Source organism: Cebus imitator, unplaced genomic scaffold (genome assembly GCF_001604975.1).
Source record: "Cebus imitator isolate Cc_AM_T3 unplaced genomic scaffold, Cebus_imitator-1.0 Scaffold156, whole genome shotgun sequence".
NCBI lineage: Eukaryota > Metazoa > Chordata > Mammalia > Primates > Cebidae > Cebus > Cebus imitator.
The window spans coordinates 895,285-919,369 of record NW_016107471.1 but is presented as its reverse complement, the minus strand read 5'-3'; the positions used below and the strand labels follow the sequence as shown (position 1 = coordinate 919,369).

General features: G+C 34.8%; 1 protein-coding gene across 1 annotated transcript in view; it reads right to left on the bottom strand.

The window, feature by feature from the left end:
- PTPRQ (protein tyrosine phosphatase receptor type Q) overlaps positions 1-24,085 on the bottom strand; it is a 255,887-nt gene that overhangs the window by 227,928 nt on the left and 3,874 nt on the right. The window contains exons 3-5 of the mRNA XM_037743831.1: positions 16,863-17,138; positions 9,033-9,212; positions 7,188-7,318 (exon numbers count right to left, since the gene is read on the bottom strand). Coding sequence (XP_037599759.1) covers positions 7,188-7,318; positions 9,033-9,212; positions 16,863-17,138 — 587 coding nt within the window. The remainder of the gene's footprint in view (positions 1-7,187; positions 7,319-9,032; positions 9,213-16,862; positions 17,139-24,085) is intronic.

Sequence of the window (24,085 nt, the reverse complement as noted above, 5' to 3'; positions counted from 1 at the left end):
AGCGTTCATAAAAAAACAGCTGAAAGGTATAAAAAAAGGAATGGCAAAATTACCTGAATATTCTATGTCAACTACCTGATATTTTCTAAATTCAAAATGAGTTCTTTTAGCTCTTAAATATGCAAGCCAATGTTTATCTTCATGCTAGGAATAGACTATACCTTCAGTTCCATTACAGTTCTGAGATTCTTTTTTTTTGAGACGGAGTTTCGCTCTTGATTCCCAGGCCCAGGCTGCAATGCAGTGGCATGATCTAGGTTCACTGCAACCTCCACCTCCTGGGTTCAAGTGATTCTCCTGCCTCAGCCTCCTGAGTAGCTGGGATTACAGGTGCCCACCACCACACGAAGTTAATTTTTTTTTCTGTATTTTTAGTAGAGATGGAGTTTCGCCAGGTTAGCCAGGCTAGTTTCAAACTCCTGACATCAGGTGATCTGCCTGCCTCGGCCTCCCAAAGTGTAGGTATTACAGGCGTGAGCCACTGCCCCAGCCAGTTCTGAGCTTCTTTTAAAGGATATAAATCTCTTTGTACTCCCATCACTCATGAAAAGAAAGCCAGCAATCGAATACTTTCAGAGAATTACTCAGAACAAATATTTGGTGTTCAAATGAATTTCACAGCTTGTCCATACTAATAAATGTGCCTTATCTTTTGAACTCTCAGAATGCTGGGCAAAACAAATAGGATCTCTGGTTTGTAAAGAAACTCATATTATCAAATTTATTACCAGAATATTGCATGCAAGTATATCACTAAGAGCTAAATTCTTCTGAAAAAAAAATTGATTGAAGTTAATATATGTGGATTTAGTAAAAATTTAAGATATATGTTTCCTTATGTTCTCTATAATATAGACTTTAATGGCCTTACATGCTAAACAGACCCCATTATTTTACACTGTTAGGGAATTTTTCCAGAGTTTGGTGTTCTGAGGACCCTGTAGAGCCAAATGGAATTTACACTGAAGTAGCAGAATTGATAATACTTGGTGACTGAAGACTGTATTTGTTTAAGATTGTTCCCTTTTGAAATTTACGTTGATGAATCATTCAGATCTTTAACACATAGTACTCCCTTTCATTTGGTTTTAGGGAAAGAGAGTTATCTGCTCTTCCCAAGAATAACGATACTTAGAAGCTTGATCTAACCTCTTCTAGTTCTCTAGAATATAAGCCCCATGAGGACAAGAAATTGTTGAAGGAATGAATTTTTTTAACTTGAATGTTGAATTTGTTGAATTAATTTGTTTCATTCTAAAAATCATTCAACTAAGTGTAAAGGCATACATATTACCCCCATTCATAAAAAAAAAAAAGGCTTCCTGCTACTAATTTCTTCAAATCTTAAATGCTAAACATTATAATAAAGTGGCCAGCTTCATTTGTTTTGTTTCACTGGATCTGGATTGGCTTTCTACTCCAACCTGGGATAATCACATTCCATTTTCTTCTTTGGGAACTTAGGGAGAAATTATCTTTCTTGGTGCCCATTTGCGCTTGGGAGTTGTGTATGGGATTCTTCTACTCACTACATGGATTGCTCAGCAGAAAAAGTTGGTCTTCAGAAAAAAAATAAATAAATAAGGCCAATAAGCAGAAAGAAGTAAACAGACAAAAAGAAAATAATCCCTGGGTTCTCAATAATCTTAAAATAGCCGATTCCAATTCTTTCTAACATCCAGTTATTCTTGCTCTTGGTCTTCATAAGGGACTCTGGTATAAATATTTTTTCCTTTATTGCTTAAACCATTTTAGGTTGTTTTCTGCTATTTGCAACTAAAGTTACCATCTCCTATCAATAGAAACATCGATTACCCCCACAGACTACCAAGCAATAATATTATACTAGAAGCATTTCCATTTGCAAACCATAAGATGCAGAGTGGGCATAGTTCGTCCTCATGCCCACTGCCAGCTTACATCATTAACAAAAAAGCAATGAAAATGTACATATTTACCTGATGAATAACAGGCACAGTTGGAAAGTGGCTCCTCTACATCTTACCCTCCTGCTTTCTAGATTGAAAGTCTCCATCCAATTAAATCTCTAGGATTGGACTGAAAGAGTGTGTGGCACATCACTTGGCTGTGACTTCTGGAGTCTTTGTAACAGCCAGTGCTGTCACAGGAGCATTATCCTGCAGTACCACCACTCTTTCATTCACTTGCTTGGTACTACACACGTACTTGTTTATGTCCACCAAAAACCCAGGCTCCTTGAAAATCAGGTATCAGTTTTACACATATTTAAAAACTTTTGATAACAACTCTGTACTTTTAAAGAAGTCCATACAAGAATAACTTGGGGGAGAAATCCTACACTAACAGGTGGCACAATAATTTCTAAAACCATTAATGTAAAAGGAAAGACAAAAAGAAGGAGTGAAATGAAGACCTGAATAAACATCAAGATGGTATGAGAGCAGCAATGTTCTTTACCTGAAACTTTTCAAAGCCTCCTTGTGGTAATTTCCAAGACAAATATGTCATGTTTTCTTCTTGCCCCAAAATAAACAAATATGATGGGTCTGGATCTAAAGAAATGAAATAAGACACTGGTACTCTTTTAAAAGACATTTCTACCATTATGTTATCTAGGCTGAACCAATAACCTTGACTTTGAAGAGTACTATATATGAGACATAAAACCTAGGCATCTCCAGTCAATTTTAGTACTATGTGACCATGCGCAAGTTATTTATCCCAAGTCTAGGCTTTCTATCTCTACAAGAAAAGAGAAAACAGAATTTTCTGGAAAGCTTCTTCCAATAATAAAATTATGGATTTTCACATTTATTTTTCTTATAGCAGAATCCAATTTTAAGTTCTTACAACTGGTATTGTTTACTTATTATTTATATACTGCATAAAGAAAAAAATATTAACCCCTCCTTAAATTCACATTCCTTTTCCCTGAACCACTTTACCTGAGATGGTTCTAGAAACTTATTTTCCTAATTGGTAACATGTCTCTATTTCAAACCTATATTTCAAATTAAACTATTGTATTGCTTTCCTCAACTAGAAGAAATGTAATATTAACATCTTATTAAAATAATTTCACCTTTAAAATTCAAATTTTGAATGGGATGTTTTTGTCCCTAAATATATATTAATTTAAGTTTGTTAGAATTCATCCCTGTGGCAGATTTAAACCTGAGTCACTGACTCATACTCCTTTATATTCAATTTTTCTATAATGCACATTCCCTTCCAGCTGGAATTTATTATTCCATAATATATTTAACTCTATTTTGTACATTTATTAATATTTAATTTACTTCCAAATTGACTTGAGGGGGTTTGCAAATAAATGAAGGTAGCTAAAAAGACAAAAATTTTAATAATACACAATAGAAGACAAAAGACAGATTGCAATATGGGAAACATAAAAGAAAGTTACCAGCCTTGTTTAAAAACAACGTAGTTAAAAAGGCAACAACATTACAAACTATGGAAAGTATTAGTATCAGCCCCAGGTTACAAATAAGGAACTTGCAGCGCAAACAGAAGATGATTTTCACAAAGTCACAGAGCTAGAATGGGTAGAGTTAGTCATTTCTATAACATAGTGACCTTTCCACTGAAGCACAATGGTTTCAAGGTCAGAATTTGATGTCAGAGAAACGTGAGTTCAAATTTCTGCCATCTTGTATAAGTGACTGAAATTCTCTAAGCCTTGTTTCATTTGAAAAATATGTTAAGAGTATACATCTCATTATGATTGGTAGAATAAAGGTTGTCATTCTGAATTAAGTGATATAAAACATAGCAAATGCTTAGCAGAGTACCTGATAAAGAGGCTCTCAATGTGATGCAATCAACGTGATGATGACAATGGTGTTGATGTCGGTGACAGTGAGAATGACAACACCCAAATCTAAGCAGAAACTAAGCTTTCACTGATACATAATTATGAGCTATCCTTTTTTAAAAAATTAAAAATTTTTCTCATCTATTTCTGATGTTTCTTTGAATGGTCTTTATGAGAGGGAGTAGGGTCATATTAGCTTCAGATACCTGGGTTAAAATTTCACCTTCAAGAATGAGTTATGGACACCTCTGAGTCTTAAACTAATTTTGGGTAGCATGCAGAGATTTGATACAGTGACTGAAGTACATAATACCACACTTGTGTATAATCATCCCTCAAATTTTTTAGTTTATTTTCAAAGAATTGATTTGACCATTGCTGCATTTTTAAGTGCCTCCCTTCCTTCACAAGGCAACTTCTGAGACGAAGCATCCTCTCATAACTAAGAGGACCTTGGTATTGCACACACTTTCATGGGACTGGGCCCCACAAGTAAAAGGACTCTCTGAAATAGCTGCATATGCTCAGAGCAAGCATATATGTCAAGTTATACTAATAAGGTCAGAAAAGGCAAACAGAGCCCAAATAATTCAATCAAACGACAGTATTTTTAATTTAAAAATTCAAAAAAAGTCTATTTTTTTATACCCCAAGTTTATTTTCATAAAATGGTAATGGAGTCCACATACTAAAAAAATATTATTTCATGACAATTAAACCATAGGGCTTTAGAATACCTTACACATTCATGAAGAGTTTCACATTTCGTTTTAGCAACAGGTTATTTCACCTAGGTAGTAATAATTATTCTCATTTCCTAAGTGAGAACATAGTTGTTTTGCCTGAGGTAACATAATTAATAAGTGATCGACACAGGAATATATCTCAGACATTCTCCCTGTAAATGCAGTGCTCCTTCTCTTCCAGCGTATCATAAGCCACTTTCTAGTCATTAATTTCTAAGTAGGCATTGGCCTTAAATACAACTATTTCTTTCCTCTTTTTGCCCATGAAAAGTTAATTAAATATAAAATGAACTTACAATTGCTAACCATGAGGACAGTAGGATGGCTTCTTTTCAGTCCCTTGTTAGACATAATACTAATTAAAATGTTGGTCCCTGGAGAAAGGCTATTAAATGTGAATGTCCTACAAGTTAAAGAAAAGTGACACATTAAAACATTTAGCTTAGACACATGTGGAGAACTCCATTTTCTCACCTGCAGAAAAATTTTTATGTTTCATTTTAAAAATATCTATCATGGAAATAATTTGCTATGCTTAAGCACAACTGGTTAATTAAAAATCATATATCTCTTCACAGAAATTTTAAGTCAAAAGAGTGTATATCATACATATACATATAATATTCTGAATTCATTATTATTTATTTTCAGAAATAATTTTTTACAATATGTCAGACTTAGTTATTCCGATCACACTGGAGTCCAAAAATTGTCTTGTAAAATTTTCTAATTTCTGTTTATAATAACCCATTAAGACAGTCTTCTAAAACATATATAAAATGCTAATTTTGTGTTCCATGTAACTTGACATAATTTATTTTCAATATTTTCATACCTTTGAGTGGAAGGAAAAATTTCTTCTTTCGTTAAGTTTTCACTGGATATTGAAATAATGTACCCAGCCAGAAGACCTCTAGCTAAAGGCCAGCTAACAGTTACTGCATTTGGGTCTCTGCTGTGCTTCATAAATTCAGCGGCACTCAGGGCTATACCATTTAAAACAGACAGTAAGATAACATTTTCAATAGCACAAAGCACCTGCCAGCACTGAACCTCTCTCAGGAATTTACTCTGTGCAAACCCTGAGGATAACCAAAGCACTCCTTTTTTCAAAATATTTTATTTTATTTTAAGTTCCGGGATACATGTGCAGGACGTGCAGGTTTGTTACACAGGTAAACATGTGCCGTGGTGGTTTGCTGCACCTCTCAATCCATCACCTAAGTATTCAGCCCCACAAGTATTAGTTATATATCCTGATACTCTCTCTCTCCCTCTGTCCCCTTGGCAGGCCCAGTATGTGTTGTTCGCTTCCCTGTGTCCATGTGTTCTCATTGGTCAGCTCCCACTTATAAGTGAGAACATGAAGTGTTTGGTTTTCTGTTCCTGTGTTAGTTTGCTGAGGATAATGACCTCCTTTTATTCTACCTGATAGATACGAGAAGTAAAAAGTACTGTTTAAAAACAGCCAGAATTATTTTCAACTTTGAAATAAAATATATGTATGCTTTAAGGGTAAGAAATGTGTCCAAGTAGTATTGTACTCAGAATGTCCCTGGCCTCTAAAATGCAAGAAGCAGATCGTATCTTAGCCTTGTATAACCACTGATTTCAGAAATATTTAATTATTTTTAGGACTCATCCTAATTAAATACCAAAGAGTGCTGAGGTTAACTGGTAAGAAAGTTAATTCCAATCTAACTATGAAATGCTCCCTTCTTTCCTGAGGAAAAAAGTTAAATAGTGTATAATGGGCATATTGTCTCCTCTTTAAAATTCTTCCATGTTTGAGAAAGGAATAAAATTGTGAAGATATACTCTCTCAATCTCATTCTTTGCTATACGGTAAAATAATATCAGACATGGCCAGGTTCTAAATATATAAACCAATGTGCCCATTGCACCAGTGTGAAGATTACCAAAATAGTTTAGTAGAATAGCTGACAATTTTACTTTACTAGGTATGACAGCTTATACATTTGCATGCTTACTTTCCAGTCATCCTTTATTACATATGACTACCATGAGAATAAACTGTTTGTCCTGGCAAGGTGGCACTTCGCTGTCGGCCTAACAGAAAAATGCAGACATTAAATCACACATGGAAACTATGGCCAGACCATAAGCAGTTAGCAATGCTACCACCTGACAATACATACTAAAAGGATGTTGTGATAACCCATACTAGGGACAAAAATAAAAGATACAAGAGACACTACCCATAAAGAAAACCTGAAAAGAATGAACTACTTACTAAATCTTCCCTTAAAGGACCAAGGACATGTTTGAACATGAAAGAAATGCCTCTGGTGCTACATAGGCTGTACCTGTCTGTATTTATTTTCTGTTAGGAGTTCTGTCCTTAAAACCTTTTTTTTCAGTCTGAATTGAAAAGGTGTACACTGTGGCAGGATCCAGGTTAGAGAACGTTGCTGTTTCTGGAACTACCTTCTGAACCTATCAATCCAAAAGAATACATTATCATGTATGTATTTAAGAAAAGCTCCACAATTGAACACAATTGGGAATTATTTAGTTTCACTACTATCCAGTGAAAAAATGCAGTGATGTTGATTTCAGCATGAAAAATTCAAGTTTAATTCCTCCAAGAACCATTTATAACATACCATGAAAGCAGCAGCACAGTTTATGCATGTGATCTCATAATGCTGAAAATTCCCATCAGCTTGATTCCAGAGAATTTCTATGGAAAAGTCTATAACTTTGTCTTCATGGATATTCAGTGGTGCTTCCAGACCTACCCAAACATACAACACACTTAAATTCCTCTTGAAAATTTTCTAATTGGTTTTTTAACTTATCCCTTAAAAGGGAATAAAAAGCACAATGTCAAAAAGAGCAATCGTTTATTAATTAACCTATGCTTCTATTCTAATTAAAAATAGTTATTTACACATACAATGACAGTTTGTAAAATATGGTAATCAGTTCCAATACTGAAAGCCATTGTAAACACCATCACACACAGCTAATTTTGATTCTGCAGCAAAAAAATTACATAGGAACAAATTCACTGAAGAAAACACACAATATGTAAAGAAAAAAAAAAGAGATTAAAACTTCCCAAACTATTAGCATAAGCTGAAAACACAATAGAGAAAGAAATAGGAATTTAGGCAAAGAAGTGAAAGAATTCCCTTTGTATCAAATATTTGCTGAAGCTAACAATAAATTGTATCTGATGAATATTAATGTTTATTTTTCACATTTTAAAGATTTAATCTGGCATAAGAAAAGCATTATTTCAGAAAGTGGGGAAATGGCAGCTTTAAACTATCATCTTATATATTGATTTATTTTGCTGATTGATATCACAATATTGATGTATTTAGATAATGTAATAATTTTGTTTAAAGACAAGAACTGTCAAATATAAAGACTGTAGCCCATAAAGGCTTAAAAAGTAAGGAAGAGAGGAAGAGAATACAAACATTAAAAGTACATAGAAGTTGAAAGCAAAAATAAACAGGTATTCAAATGATTATAAATACGCTAAAATGCTATTAAAATAATGTGATTTCTGACATCAGTTTGGGAATATTTTATAGACAAGTTGAATTTAAACAGAAATGGAAAGGTTACAACCTGTGGGGAAAAAAAGGTACATGGGAGCCTAATGATGTAGGTGGATATACAGAGAGACAGAAAAAGCAAATAATGAGAAAACTGAACATGTTATAAGTCAGAATTACGTTTTTAGGACTCCATGAGATTTTTGTTTGTATGGCATTTATTACTTTTCATTATTTATTTCTCCTTATACCAGATGGACATTTTAGAGAAATTGTTTGTGTTCCAAATGTTCAATGTTAATATATGCAGAATTTTTAAGTGACTTAAAGAGAAAATAAAAATGACTCTAAAAATGCAACTATTTATATAAACAAATACACAGCACATATGTATAGTAACAAGAATTAATTTTCAATATTCAAAAAGCTTAGGAAAATATGCAGTTTTTTTCCAAACAAATGTCAGTATGGGAATAGTAAGCACAGTCTTAGATCATGTGCTCTAAGATATTATCAGCTCTCCTAGACTCAAAAAATATAATCTTGTTCTCATAATTGGCTTTAAATTAGTCACATCCCTCACTTTTCAATAAAGTCATTTAAAGTTTTAGTTAAAATGCAAGCATTTCTTTCTGTAAAAGGACAGATAAAAAAATTTCTTCACAGAGTTTCAACTTCACATAGAGTTAGCTCTACCTGTACACAGGCAATGAAAGATCTGGTTCAATAGTGAGGCATTTAAAATTATCTTAAAAGTTCTTTGAAAATCATTGCATTAAACTAAGTGTAGGCTACTAGTTTGAAATAGTACACAAAATTGAAATAAAGAAAAAGCTTTGCAAGTCTTAAAATACTTACATGTTGTTACTGCAGGGACATAATGTGTATCACTTAATTTAGTCCCACTGATAATGGAAACAAAGAAATTATATTCTGTACCTGGGGTTAAATTGTCAACAGTTAATTTATTATCATGGTGTAAAGGCATGGTGACATTTGGCCCTCCTTCAATTGCAATATGTATGCCATCAAACACTCCAACATTGGACATTTGAACAAATGAGATTACAGAGGTACTATGACTTTCATAGGGGATAAGAATCCAGACTAGTTTTGGCTCTGAAATATAAAAACGAGATTTAAAATTAGTACTTTTAAAATGTCAGTCATATTTCTCTGCATTTTATCTAGCACGTTCCAGAATTTGTAAGAATATTAAATGTTTATACATTAAACTTACGTTTACCATACTAGCATTAGATAGAGAAATAAGGTAGATATTCTGACAGACAATACATACATATATACTAGAAGCACATAATTAACTTTCATTTATTGATTCTCAATAAAAATCTCAAGAAACACTAATCTTAGATTTTTTCATTATTTTTTACCTTTTAATCTATTCATTAAGTAAATGTTTTTGAGAACCTATATACAAGGATTAGTGCTCAAATAAAGTAAATAAGGCCAGGTTCTTGCTTGCAAAGAGTTCTCAATCTCAGGAAAGAGATTCATAGACTACTAACTAGAATCTCAAATAGTCAGAGCTGTGCTAGTGACATGAATAAAAAGTTGCTTAGAACAGAGAAGGAAATCACCAATTTTAGCAGAGACCTTTGGGGAACGCTTTCCAGAGTTGAAGATATTTTATCTGACTCTTGAAAGTACAAGATTACCAGAAACACTATGTGTGAAGAGGAAAAGGGAGTAATGAATGAATTCCAGGAATAAAGAAAATCGTGGAAAAGGCATAGAAATCAAAACGGACATTGCCATGTGTTCAAGGAATACCAAGTTCTTTTAACTCTTTAATAGCAGGGTTTTCTTTGGTAAGTTACTTAGCCACTCTGTGACTTGGTCTTCTCTACAATGGGAAGGAGACTAGCATCTACGTTGCAGAATCACTGTGCTGATTACATAAGAAATTGCATTCATAGGCCAGGCGCAGTGGCTCACATCTGTAATCCCAGCACTTTGGGAGGCCAAGACAGGTGGATCACAAGGTCAGGAGATCGAGACCATCCTAGCCAACATGGTGAAACCCCATCTCTACTAAAAATACAAAAAATTAGCTGGGTGTGGTAGCAATTCCTGTAATCCCAGCTACTCGGGAGGCTGAGACAGGAGAATCTCTTGAACCTAGGAAGGCAGAGATTGCAGTGAGCTGAGATTGCACCACTGCACTCCAGCCTGGAGATAAGTAAGACTCTGTCACGAAAAAACAAAAATAAAAATTTAAATTTAAAAAATTGTATTCATATATAAAGTACTTAGCATAGCGTCAAGCATGCAGCAGGCACTCTGGGTGGTTAAAAGAGGGGCTGCGTGGGAGGAATGAGACTGGGCATGCAAGGGCTGAATGCTGTCGGCAAGGGGCTTGGCATGCCATGCTGTGGAGGTCAGACTGCATCCTGGAGGCAATAGGGATCTTCATCAGGCATGTAATTTCATTTTTAGAAACACATTTTTGGCAACAGTTTGGAGGAAGGATTTATTTACATTTTACACTCTCTTTGACCTCTGCTAAAGATTTTGATTGTATCTCAGTTCTCCACTGTGATATTTAAAGCAGATTTAAAATTTGAGATAATTCCTAGTCACATTATTTCTGCCTCAGGTCAATTTTAATTTCAATTCTATTTGTGGATTATTGGGATAGCATCCAGTATTTCCTTAAGCCTGCATTTCTCCCAAGCAGATATCTTCTGCTAAAATATACATTCTGAAAAAGATTTTTTTTCCCTACACAGCATAATTAGATGGACTTTCTTTTTCAGTTTTATTTGTGACATCTGGTTTGATGCAATGGAAGCTGTTCCAAGTTACTGTAAAAATACTTGATAATGTTATTCTGCTACTTTTCCCAGAGCCAGTACTTTATGAAATAATGTCCACACACACCTATAATGAGAATTCTAGAACATAAAATCAATACAATAGCCCACAAATTTTTCTGAGCTGTAACTTGCAACTTTTTGCCTTTTCCATTCTTGCTGGTGATGAGTAAATGTTCAATAAATGAACCATAACCAATTCCATATGGTGTACTACTGGGTTCCAACGCACTTTTATCATAGTTTTCCTTCTCCAGTTATATTATTTTAACTTTTATTTTTCCATCATCACCAATATTTTCTGTGGGTTTTCTCTTTAAATTCTGCACAGCAAATTGCTTCAGGTTCTTAGGCTACCATTAAATAAAGCACACCAAAATCTACTTCAGTTAAACAAAAGTCAAGTTACTCTTGACTTTTCCAAAACCAGAGTAACATCCCACACACAACTAATACATCTGAATTTGTCTGCAGTGATCTATGAAAGCTTCCATGTGTGGCTTGAGCAGGAATTAAAAGGTCTTGGGATGAGAAATGAATGATGAGTATAATCACAGAACCAATTCACTTCCATGCTCTTGGACACTGAAGGCATTTTCTAAAATGAGAAGAGACTTTAAGCAGGCATGATCTAATGTAGGTTCTGAAAGTCTATAAAATTAATGTCACCCCCTCTAGTAGGTAAGCATGGGGTTTTCCATCAATTCCACCTGTCCAGGAAATAAGCTAAACCGGGTAACACATGAGACTATAGAGAGTCACCAAGGCTGGAAAGGTGTAGAAGAGGACAGAGTTTTGTCTTGTCTTAAAAAAATATGTCCTGATCTAGAAAAAAATCACATGAGAAAAGATTTCAGAAAACAAAAGAATAAAAGAAACATATTGCCACATATTGGGGACTTTCTGCAGGTTTCTACCTCTGGACTGTGACTTCTATCCTTATTCCTTGTCCTGCAAAAGCTTTATCAAAAGAAACAGTAAGATCAGGGGCCATATAAGGTTTTTTTTTTCCAATATGAAATGAACAGAACTAGGGCAAATTCAAAGGCTTTTTTTTATAGGCAAGGTAGAAGGAAGTCTGAGGGATGCTCCTATCATACAATTTATTCTCCTATAGCAAGAGAGGAAAAAAGGGAACTCAAACACCAGCTCTCCAATATTTCTTTTTCCCTCAAGAAAACCTGGGTATAGTTAATTCCTCCAACAAAGAGATCACACAGACTGCTGAAATGGCTTTACTTCCACTATTCATGGCCATCGCTCCCCAAGGCCACCACTCCATTCCTACTGAGAGATAAAAATCACAACAAACACTCTCACAGTGCTCATTTGGTTACATTACCTTCATAAAACAGATAGGCTTATTATTATTCCCATTTTAGAGAGAAAGAAGCTGAGAACCAAAGAGCTTGAGTGACTTTGCAAAGGATGTAAGAAGCTGCTGTGTCATGGAGCTGGAATTTAAACTCAGGCAATTTAGTTCCATGGTCCGTGCTCATAAGCACTGCCTTCTTCCCAAGGGCACATTTTATGGTTCAGGTGCACAGTCATAGCCAAAGATCAAGTTCTGCTGGTTATGTTTAGGACAAATTAGAGAGAGGCACAGACAGATAAGTTTCAAAGGGGAAAGGGAAGAAAATGTACGTGTAAATTTTATTGTCTTCTACACGCTCATAAAAGGCAAATGCGTCTCTTGCTTGACTATTTCAAAGTATAGGGCAGAGAAAGAAATACAATGTGGTGAATTATGTTTATCAATAAATACCTGTTGAATTAATACATGCAAAAAACTTGTTCCTCTGTACCTTGGGACAGATTAATATTTGCTTTAGGATTTTGAGGCAATAAAAATACTGCCTGATACATAATCTGGTGATGCTAAATCTGATCGCCAGCATAGGAATTGAATAGAACACCCATGAGAAATAGTAGAGTGTTTGAAGGAACTAAAGATAATTACCCAGAAGGAAAGAAAATACAGGAACCAGGAACACCTTATGGATGTCTCTAAACATTTGCAGCCTGCCATATGAACCATAGAGTGGACTTGCTTTGTCATGTTCTAGAGAGCAGACTAGGTCCATGACAGGGAAAATTTTGGAAACAAATTACAGAGCCCTGAATGACCACAGATACTGTGCTGGGAATTATATGTCCCATGAGAGCATTGGCAAGATCTCTGTCCTAACTACAAACCCCAAAATGCTATTATTCTTCATAGAATTTGCATCCATGTTGAATACCAGTTTGAAAAACAAATAGTTGAACTACATACAGCTAGGAACTCTATTTAGGCTGGAGATATGGAGCTGAACAAGATTTCACAAGAGGTCTAAAAAGAGAGGTAAAACAAGTTTATATTTTAGATGGCAGATGGATTGAAATATGCTAAGTACCCTAGAGGCAAAGAATTATAAGTCTTTTGATTTTGATCAGGAAAGAAATTTAGAAATAATGTATTCAATATCTCAAATTTTTTGAGAGATAAAACAGGCGCCGGGATGATATGGGGATATTCTCTAACCTCAGACTGCTAAAAAATGAGCTAAGAAGAAAAATCATTTTCCATCTTCACAGTTTACTCCTTCTGCTATGACAATAAGTATTTAGTGGGTTGTTTTATAGGCATGAAATAATTCTTCATGGCAATATCTCTTTCTTAGTCTTCTCTTTTATAACTATTTGATATTATAATGATCTTTAGGTAGCTTTTCTTAGAAATTTAAGCATGGAAGTTCCACGTGTACATTTAGTTTTAGTCTTTGGATGGTTAAATAGGAAGACATAGTGCTGGTTGAGTGTGGATAATATCATCGCATAATTTTTTGGACCAATTCTTATTTTTTCAATCACACTGCCTTTATTGTTAGCTAGAATGCCTGTAAGATCCAAGAATTTTCTCTTCCTGTGTCATCACCAAGCACCCAAATTGCTCAAGTCAAAGACCTAAGTTTCTCCCCTTCTTCACTCATCAAAAGCAGCCCATTTTGGACTTCCTACTTCCACATAATAAAATATGTCTCCTCCTTTCCTTCTGCACTGTCCCTACCCTTGATTAACATAATCTTTTACCTGGTTTTCTGTAATATCATCCTACCTAGTTCCTTGGCTTTCAGCCTTGCTGCTTTACAATTCATTCTTTACATATGGCAAGAGGGAAATTTTTGAAACATAGGTAAGATTGCCACTCTCCTGCATAAGACCCTTATGGCTCCTATTTCCCTCAGAACAAACTCAAAAGCATAGCCTACTGGATCTATGTGATCTCACCCCTGAGTGCCTTTCCAAGATCATTTCTTTCTACTTTTCTCCCTTCTGATTAGATGCACCACATACACTCCTCTTTTATTCTTAAATGCACTAAGCTCTTTTCCTGTCTTGCATTCTTTATGCTTGTGTTCATGCCTGGAGTACCCTTTCTCTATCCTGCCCCATGCCAGCTCCTTCTTATCCTTTGGCCTCCATTCAAATTTAACCTCCTTCCATTGCAGCCCATTTACAGTAGAACCCACCATCCATTTTCAACTACTCTCTATTGCATCACTTTCCTTTCTCCTCCTAGTATTTATCACAATCTACATATATTTATTGTATTTATGTATTCAATTTACAAATATTATTTTTTCTCCCTCCCTAGTAACTGCTTAATGATTACTTGAGTTAATTAATCATATTTAAGAAAAAACATGGAAACATTATTTATTTATTTATTTATGACAGAGTTTCACTCTGTCACCCAGGCTGGAGTGCAATGGCACGATCTCGGCTCACTGCAACCTCCACCTCCCAGGTTCAAACGATTTTCCTGCCTCAGACTCCTGAGTAGCTAGGATTAAAGATGTGCACCACCACGCCAGGCTAATTTTTGGATTTTTAGTAGAAACAGATTTTACTGTGTTGGCCAGGCTGTTCTCGAACTCCCAACCTCAGGTGATCCACCTGCCTCGGCCTCCCAAAGTGCTGAGATTACAGGCGTGAGCCACCACAGCCAGCCAGAAACAGGCAATATCTAATGTAGATGATGGGACTATGGACGCAGGCAACCACCATCATGGCACATGTATACCTATATAACAAACCTGTATGATCTGCACAAGTACCCCAGAGCTTGAAGTATAATAAATAAATTTTAAAAGAAAAAAGCCTCCTCTAGCTTTTCTAGGTCTGCTTAGAAATGCTTTTTCTCTGGCCTTTGCCTACGCACATTCCGTTTGTTCTACTTGCAGCATCCTTCTCCCTCCCTACTGCCACCTGCTGGCCAATTTCTACTCCTTTATGATTAAGCACATCACTTACCCATGACAATCTGCACCCTGAGTTTGGGCTAATTGATTCCTCTCTACGTTCCTATAGTATCCAGAGCATAACTGCTATAATGATAATTATAATGCAGCGCTATCACTGTTAACTTATTTGTCTCATTTCATTAGTGCATAAATCTACTGAGACTAGGTCTTCTTCATCATTGTATCTCTAGTGCCTAGCTCAATTCTTAATACTGAAAAATAATTCATTGAGTGAATAACGAATAACGAATATTCTTTGGGAAAAAAGAATATTGCCTCAAGCTTAAGAGAGTAAAGGAACACTGGATTACTAAATCCTGGACATGCACTGGTTTATCAGCTTACAGTAAATATACACAGTAAATGACCCAAAAAATTAATAATGCAGACTCATACCTTTTATGAAATAAATAGGTATAAGTCCTAGAAGATTTTAAGTCGACTTCAAAATTAATAGATATGTGAAAAATCCTCCTAGTCCATCTGTCAATTAAAAATGAAAGTGCCTTCCTAAAGTGTGAATGACCCAACCAAACAAGGATTTGCCAGTGGAAGGATACTTTGTCTGAGCTTGGGGAAGAGAAAACATCTGCTACCTAGTATCCAATTGGAAAAATATTTTTACTAGAATTTGCAATACTGAATACTTGTATGTTAAGCACTGACTTTTAGTAAGCATTAAATTGTATCTATTATTGTTATTATTTTCAAAGAATCTTAAATATTCCCAATAAGTATAGGAAGGTTAATTAATCTACGGCTGTGCACATGAAGATTTTTCATTCTACCTACTTCAGCCATAGGGTGTTTTAATTTTGGCTGTTGAAATTCCAAAGAACTTTGCAACAGCATGACAAATACACAGACACAAACAACACACACTACACTTACAAGGATATACTGCCAAAATGTGCTTAGCTTTGCATTGTTTTGTAAGAAAATGTTTTATCTTTTAAAAAATACTTTTATATTTTAGGGAATAAATAGAATTATTAATTAAACAATCGATTACTTTAATGATTATGTTCCAGACAAAGATTCAAAAGCTGCTATGTGGAGGTTAAGAGGAGGGTAGAAATACATTTGTCAAAAATGCCATGATGAGACTGCCCCCTAGAGGTCAACACATTACACTGTGTGAGAAAATAATGAACCAAGTACTGTACAACTGATTAAAATATGCAGACCTGTTCGTTGGGTCTAGTGTTACTAAAAAGAATTTGGTGAACTAATATTCATATGATAATTTGTTTATCTTTTGATAAATAAAGATGAATTTATTTTCCACCTAAGGCTATGACAAAGAATATGTCTTCTGGGACTTTGGTAGAAAAAAAATGCAGATTGGAATAATTAAAGAATTCATGTAAATCTAAATAAATTTAGTATTTTGAATACATGCTTAGAATTGTGATTCAACGTTCAAAAACATGTTCAACTTTATTTGTACTTGTGAAGAATTAACATAGTAAAATATCAGCAAAATTATACTTTGAAATATGCAGTTTATACTATTTATTATCATTTTAGATTTTGGGGTAAGTGTGCAGGCTTGTTATAAGGAAATATTGTATAACAGTGAAATAGAAACAGAAACTATCAGTTTAGATGTTTTTGAGTAAAAGGCAACATGCAGCCATGCTTACCTGTAATGACTGAAAGTGGTTTTTCCAAGCAACTTAAAGTTCCTCTTTCTGCTACACTGAATAGATATACTAGATAATGATGAAAAGGCTTAAGATCTCCAATTATTGTTGCTGTGTTGTGTTTCTCAACATACACCTCTTCTGATGTATTGTTTTCAACATCCAAAACAGTAACAAGGTAATGATGAAAAAATACAGGCTCTGGAGGATCCCAGTGTAAAAATATTTCTGTTGGGGTAACACGTGTCACTCTGAAATTTTGGGCTGACAAAGGGCCTGGGAGATAAAAACATCCAAAAAATACATTGTATTAGTGACATGATTTGGCAGAATAATCTCTCAATTTTCAGTATTTCCAGATACTCTAGCTTGGAAAGGAAACAAACACTGGGTTTCAGTCCTGGCTCTTCCACTTTCAAGTTTCACTCCCTGAGAAAATTACCTACCTTCTTCGACTGTAAAGCAGGAATTATATCAGTAGGTACCTCGTAAAGCTTTCGTGAAGATTAAATGAGATGAAGAATGTAAAACACTCGGCACAGTGTTTGACACGTGCTGTTGTTCAATAATTATATTACTATCCTTACCACCAAAACGGCATGTATGGCATTCAGTGATCACACATTATATTACCTCTTCTGCCTTGTCAGGTTAGAGGGCAGAAACTTTGTTATTCACCCTTCATTCTCATTATCACTGCTACACAGGCACTCATCCTCTTATAGAAATGTTTCCCTACTCTAACCATTTCATCCAGTGCCAGTGATTGTCCTAATGAATGCTTCCAGATTACTTTTCTTAATATAGTACCTTGCACATGGCCTCAAACATATATTCATCCCCCATTCCTCAATATATATGTACTAACACATTATTGATTCTTTTTCTAGGAGCAACAGCTCAAGAGTTACAATAAGATGATCTGGGTTCTTGTGTGGCTTGGTTGCTTAACAAAGCATGTTACTCTAGTCAGTTTACTTAACATTCTGGAAGTTTAGTTTTCTCATTTCTATATAGCTACTCCCAGGGTTGAGGCAAGGACTGAATGAGATAATCCATTGAAAGTGCTTTGTAAAATGTAAAACAAATGTTAGAAACTATAATCTTAATGGATTTCCATTGTTTTTAAGTTCAAACCCAAGTATCTGAGACAGATACCCCTGGCATTCCCAAATCTGGCACCATCTACCTCCCACACTGATTTTACCTTCACACCCAAGTAAATTATTTTGTCAATCTGCACAAGTCTTCTTCCACAAATTCTTATCTCTGCACTTCTGCTCACAACATGCTTTTTATTCCTTCAAGTTTGACTCTAAGCCTCTCCTTGTCATGAGTCTTCTCCTGTCATCTACTGTATGAATCCAAGTCAGTATTTATTAAATGCACTACTGGTTGGATATTTAGTTTATTATTTTGCTGTATAGTTTTATTTACTTTTAATTTACCAATTCTCTCCAGTGTGAGCCTATTAAAGACAGGGATACATAGCTGTTCCTTTCCTGCTCTCAGCTCCATAAAATTGAAAATTCCATAATATTGGAAATTCAGTTCCATAAAAATTTATTGATCATCTCCTATGAGACAGGCACTACTCTAGCTGGTACTATAAAACAAATAAGACATAGTTTCTTTCCTCCTGGGGTTTGTAGCTTATCAGAAAAACCAACACATAAACACATTCATTATAAATTATTATTATTTTTTTAAGACAGAGTCTTGCTCTGTCACCCAGGCTGGAGTGCAGTGGTGTAATCTTGGCTCACTGCAACCTCTGCCTCCTGGTTCAGCCTCCCAAGTATCTGGGTCTACAGGCATGCACCACCACCCCTGGCTAATTTTTGTATTTTTAGTAGAGACAGGGTTTCACCATGTTAGGCAGGCTGGTCTTGAACTCCTGACCTCAGGCAATCACCTGCCTCAGTCTCCTGAAGTGCTGGCATGAGCCATCACACCCAGCCTAAAATCATCAAATATAGAAGTGGGTTCAGAGTTATATGAGAAAATACCAGACCCTCATAAAATATCTGCCAATGACAGTATTAAAATTTTTAAAAATTATGTTTTCAGATGTCTTGTTACTTACGTGTTTCTACAGTGAATATTGGACTTAAAGTAGTCTTTGTCTCCATTTATTGCAAAGAGTAAAAATCTATAAATGTGACCAGGGAACAGTTGGGTAATTGTTTTTTCTGTAGTATTTGGGGGCATGCTTTCAAAATGTTGTTCTTTTGTATAATCTAAAGAATATGTAATGATAATCTTATATCCCAACTTCACCCACTTATTCAAATTATTCCAAAACTTCAAATTATTCCAACTAAATACAACTTCTGTTGTTCCAACATCCTTTAGATAAAACAAAAAGCTTTCTTGCAGAGAAGGTGCCGAAAAAATAGGAAAGAGAATGATTTTTAATTAGAAATGATTCCATAATGAAAATAATGAAATAAATATTAAATAATACAAAGATACATGAATATAAGAAAGTAATAAAAATAATTACATTCATATTCACAAATATATGGCAGTGGAACATGACAAAAAATCTTGTAAAGAAATAGTTTGATCCAGTTGGATTTTGCTGTAAAATGTAGCAATGTGTTTCATTCTTGGCTAGCAATGAAAAAGAAAAGATTTCATTATTCTTAAGGCCAAAAGATGATCCATCTGCCCATGTAAGAAGACCTTCTTTCTGTAATAAAATGAAAAAATTAAGCCAATTAAAAGGAAAAGTCCATTATCTTCAATCACTGCATTTTAAATATGTATATTTGAAAATTTTAGTCATAACTTTATTATAAAATTTTTTAAGATTTAAAAATCATCAATCCCTTAATATTTTTATGTAGATTTCCTTCATGATAAAGTAGCTGAAGCCAGGCCAATTGCTCATGCCTGTAATTCCAGCTACTTGGGAGGCTGAGGCAGAAAGATTACTTAAGCCCAGGAGTTGAAGGCTGCAGTGATCTCTGCTTCAGCCACTGCACTTCAGCCTAGGGGACAGAGCAAGACCCATTTCAAAAAAAATTAAAAAGAAAAAAGAAGAAGAAGCTAGAGACAGAGTTCACTTTCATTCACTCATTAGCCATACATCTTCAGGCAAATTGCAAATCTCACAATAAGCCTCTATTTTCTCATCTGTAAAATGAGTATAATAATAGAACCTACATCTCACGGTTGTTGTAATGATTAAAGAGGCAGTACATTCAAAGGCTCAACACAATGAGGCACAGAGAAATTATTCATTAAATGTTAGTTATTTCATTTGAAATCATCAAATAAATTACATGCATCACGAGAGGCTGTTGATAACTTCCTGCTAAAGGATGTCCTTGGTGAATGTCACCAACCCAATTTTCACAAGTAATAAATACCTCTCTAGATAGTCACATATCTACCCTCCTTGAAAGGGGTGGCAAAAAAGAAAAGTCTACACTTTGACCCAATTCTCGTGCATCCTAATGATATTTCTGCCACTTATTATCTACTCTTGGGCAATTACTAATCTTAGAAACTAAACTTTCTCACCTGTGCAATGGAAATAATCATGACTACTTTGCATCATTTTCAATAGGTTTAGGGAGTATGTTTGTAATACACCAAACACATAACAGCTCCTTAAAAAATAAATGTAGTACTTATAGAGATAATGAACACCATGAAAACAGATACTATGTCTGTATTTTGGTTATCAGACCATCCCCCAAAAATCAAGTGCAGTGCCAACCTAGCTGTATGGATGAGAATTAAAGAGACCTGTTTCCTCTGGACATTTTAAAGAGCTTTTAAAATGGTACATTCAAATTCCACCTAACACAATGAAGAAATGCCATAAAAGTCTGCTTTATTGCATATGTATTGCTACAGTTTAAAAATAGGCATAGAATCAAAGACAGTATTTCAAATGATTAGGGCATGAGAGTTGGTCAGACAGATACAGGTTCAAGGCCTGGAATGGGTATTGATAAGTTATGTGCCCCAGGATCTCTCAAAGATCTATTTTCCTTGTATAAAATGGGAATAATGATAGCACCTTACAACTATACGGTTGTGAGAACTAAATAAACGTTACCTATGCAGGCCTCCCAAAATGGAAGAAAGAGACTATTAATCTTTTATTCATTAGGTTCTTGCCGAGTACCAAATCCCAATTTGAAACTAGGAATGGAATGCTGAATAAGACATACTCTTTATCCTTGAAGTCCAGTAACAAATTTTAACTTACTCAGCACAGATTTACTTAAAGGATTGATTACTTTCTGAACCTACCATGGGGATTATGATGTAGGAGGTAACTTTGATGTCAACCTCAAAATATTGTGGTTAAGGGTAGCATCTGATGCATGTCCATATAGGCAACTGAATATCCCTGTGCCCCAATTTCCAGATATATTATGCTAACAATAGGAAACACTATATACACATTAAGGGGTCTACTTACAAAAGAGACTGACATACTGAGAGAGAGAGTCTGAGATGTCTAAGATGAATTGGGCTTCAGAGGATCTTTATTAGAACTTTATTCATTGCCTATTAAAAGATAAAGAAAACTCAAAAGAATAACTTTTAAACGCAGTTAAAGATTCCTAGGGGTTTTCCCAAGCTTATGCAAAGCTCCACAGGAAAGTTGCTATCAAATTGGTAGGATCTGCCTGAGATCACTATAGATAAGGATATCTCATAGAGAATAGATTTATCTTTGAGTGCCAGGAAATAAATGCCAATAGTTCGTCAAGAAGAAAACACAGACTAGACAGAGATGACTATGTTAGGTCTTGGGTTTTTCTATAAAATGCTGACCAAATGAAGTTTCATGAGACATTCCAAAGTGTTATTTCACTAGTGTTAAATAAAATCACAAGATCTTTCTGTATTGCTTTTAGTAAATTGAGCTTCACAAGTCTTATGTGTGGAGTAAAAAGAAGAAAATGGAAAACATTTTTCATGTTTTGGGGGTTCATATAATTGTACTGTTCGCAGAGGTGAAAAATAAAGGAAGTGAAACAGGTTTGATTGGAAGGAGAACGTAAGCTCACTCTTGGCAATGTTACAGTGTCTGCAAGAAGTACCAGAGGAAGAATCAGAAGAAAATTAGATATATGCCTGGACTCATAAAAGGAGACTAGACAAAGAATTTAGGAATAATTGGTTTAGGTGGTAAATTGAGTGAAGAAATGGATGAGATCATTCAAATGAACTTAGATATAGTCTGGGGAATACCAAAATTAAAATTAGGTTTAAAAAAAGATACCTATAAAATATATTAAAATGGAGTACCAATAGAAAGAGAAACTGTATTGAATTATTAAAGGAAGAAATTAATGAATAAACAATGCATGAATGAATATAGATAATAAAGTTTCATTTGTCACAATATATGTATTTCTTTCTATTTACTGACCTTCATATCATTAAGACCAGTCCATATTATTACTTGATTGTTTGACCTGAGATATGAAAATATAAAATTTTTTTCCTCTTTATTTTTTATATCCACAAGGTGTACAGAACTTAAGGATAATTCACAATGTTCCTGGGCTATATTCCATGGCTTTCTTTCCTTGCTAATTCTATAACAGTTATTTTTTAATGCTGCCCATCCTTGTGAACATGATCCTACCAAAAGAAAAATGTCCTGTTAAAGATGAATTCAGTAATATAACATTTCATAATTATATTTATTAACATATATATAAATTAATTATGAAAACCTCATAGTATTAAGTGTACATCTTCCCTGTACTACTTTCAAGCCAATAAAAACACTAAAGCTGTGTTTATTAATCAAGTAGCAAATGAATTACCACCAGTTAATAGTTTTTAAAATAGCTTTAAGAATTACACAGAATTATTGTCCAATTATAACTTCACTAAAATTTTTTAAAAACACAAATGTTTTTCTAAGGAAAATCTTACTTTAGCTTGCCTTTTCTCTCCCTTACTTTTGTACTGGTAGCAAACTTTTTATCATATTTTAGGTTTCTTTCTATTTTGGAGTACTAGACACAATGCTTGCTAAGAATTCTGTTCTCCGATAATTGACTTTGAAAGTGTTTACCTTCCAGAAAAAGCTAGAATGCTACTTAGCTTTCATGCACCACAGATTATGCACCACAGAAAGACTGGAGAAAATAGCAGCCTGTTCAGAGAAGATACTGCACATCAATTCACACTGATACTCTACCAGTGCCTCAACCCAACATAGTCGGAATATGTGAGAAGGATCTTCTGAAGATCTTCGTCTTTTTTTTACCCCCACAAGAGATAGGATGCTTAATTACCTTATTGTATTTTTTCTTACTATTTGAGTGTTTCCATACTTCACTTGTAAAATATATTTTGTCTTTTTTACTATTCCTTTAGGGAATATTAAAATGGGACTCCCAGACTGTCACAAAGAGTGTCTTGCCCTCATCAGCTATCTGATTCTGTCCCCTTCTACCTGTTCCCACCTATGGAGGAAAGACATGAAACTAGGAAGACCCCCCAGAATGGAACACATTCACCTTTCCCTGAAACTTTTCCTAATTTTGCTCAGGTCTGATCACAGATGAGTAATAGAGAAGCTTTAAATGGGATGAAAGATCAGTGTGTTTGTAATATATTGTAATGGATCTTTTAATACCTGAAAATCCTACTGTTTGTTGATTCACTAAAGTAACCTAAAATGCTATGGAATTTGTATGACCCATTGTCAGAGTTAAGAAAAAGAGACCCACTCGGTACAGTTTAAAGGGAGTGCTGGGAAGAAAATAAAGTTGGTAAGTTGGTTTCTACCATTACTCTTCTAAGTCCAGCTTGTTCAGTAATCAGTCAGATACCAGAATGATACAGTCAAAAAAAGGAAACTATGCTAATTTTGTTTACAAGCAGTCTGCAGTGATTTATCCTTTCAAAAAGAACAATACAACTGCCAACTTATCTATAAAATACATAATAAATATATAATTAATGATGAACCAAATATATCTATACCTGTTTCAACTTGAACATCCAGTCTCTGAAATACGTTTATGAAATCCAAGTGTAACTGTTTGAATTCAAATGTGAAAGCATATAAAGATGCAGGTTTGCCGGGTGCGGTGGCTCAAGCCTGTAATCCCAGCACTTTGGGAGGCCGAGGCGGGTGGATCACGAGGTCAAGAGATCGAGACCATCCTGGTCAACATGGTGAAACCCCGTCTCTAGTAAAAATACAAAAAATTAGCTGGGCATGGTGG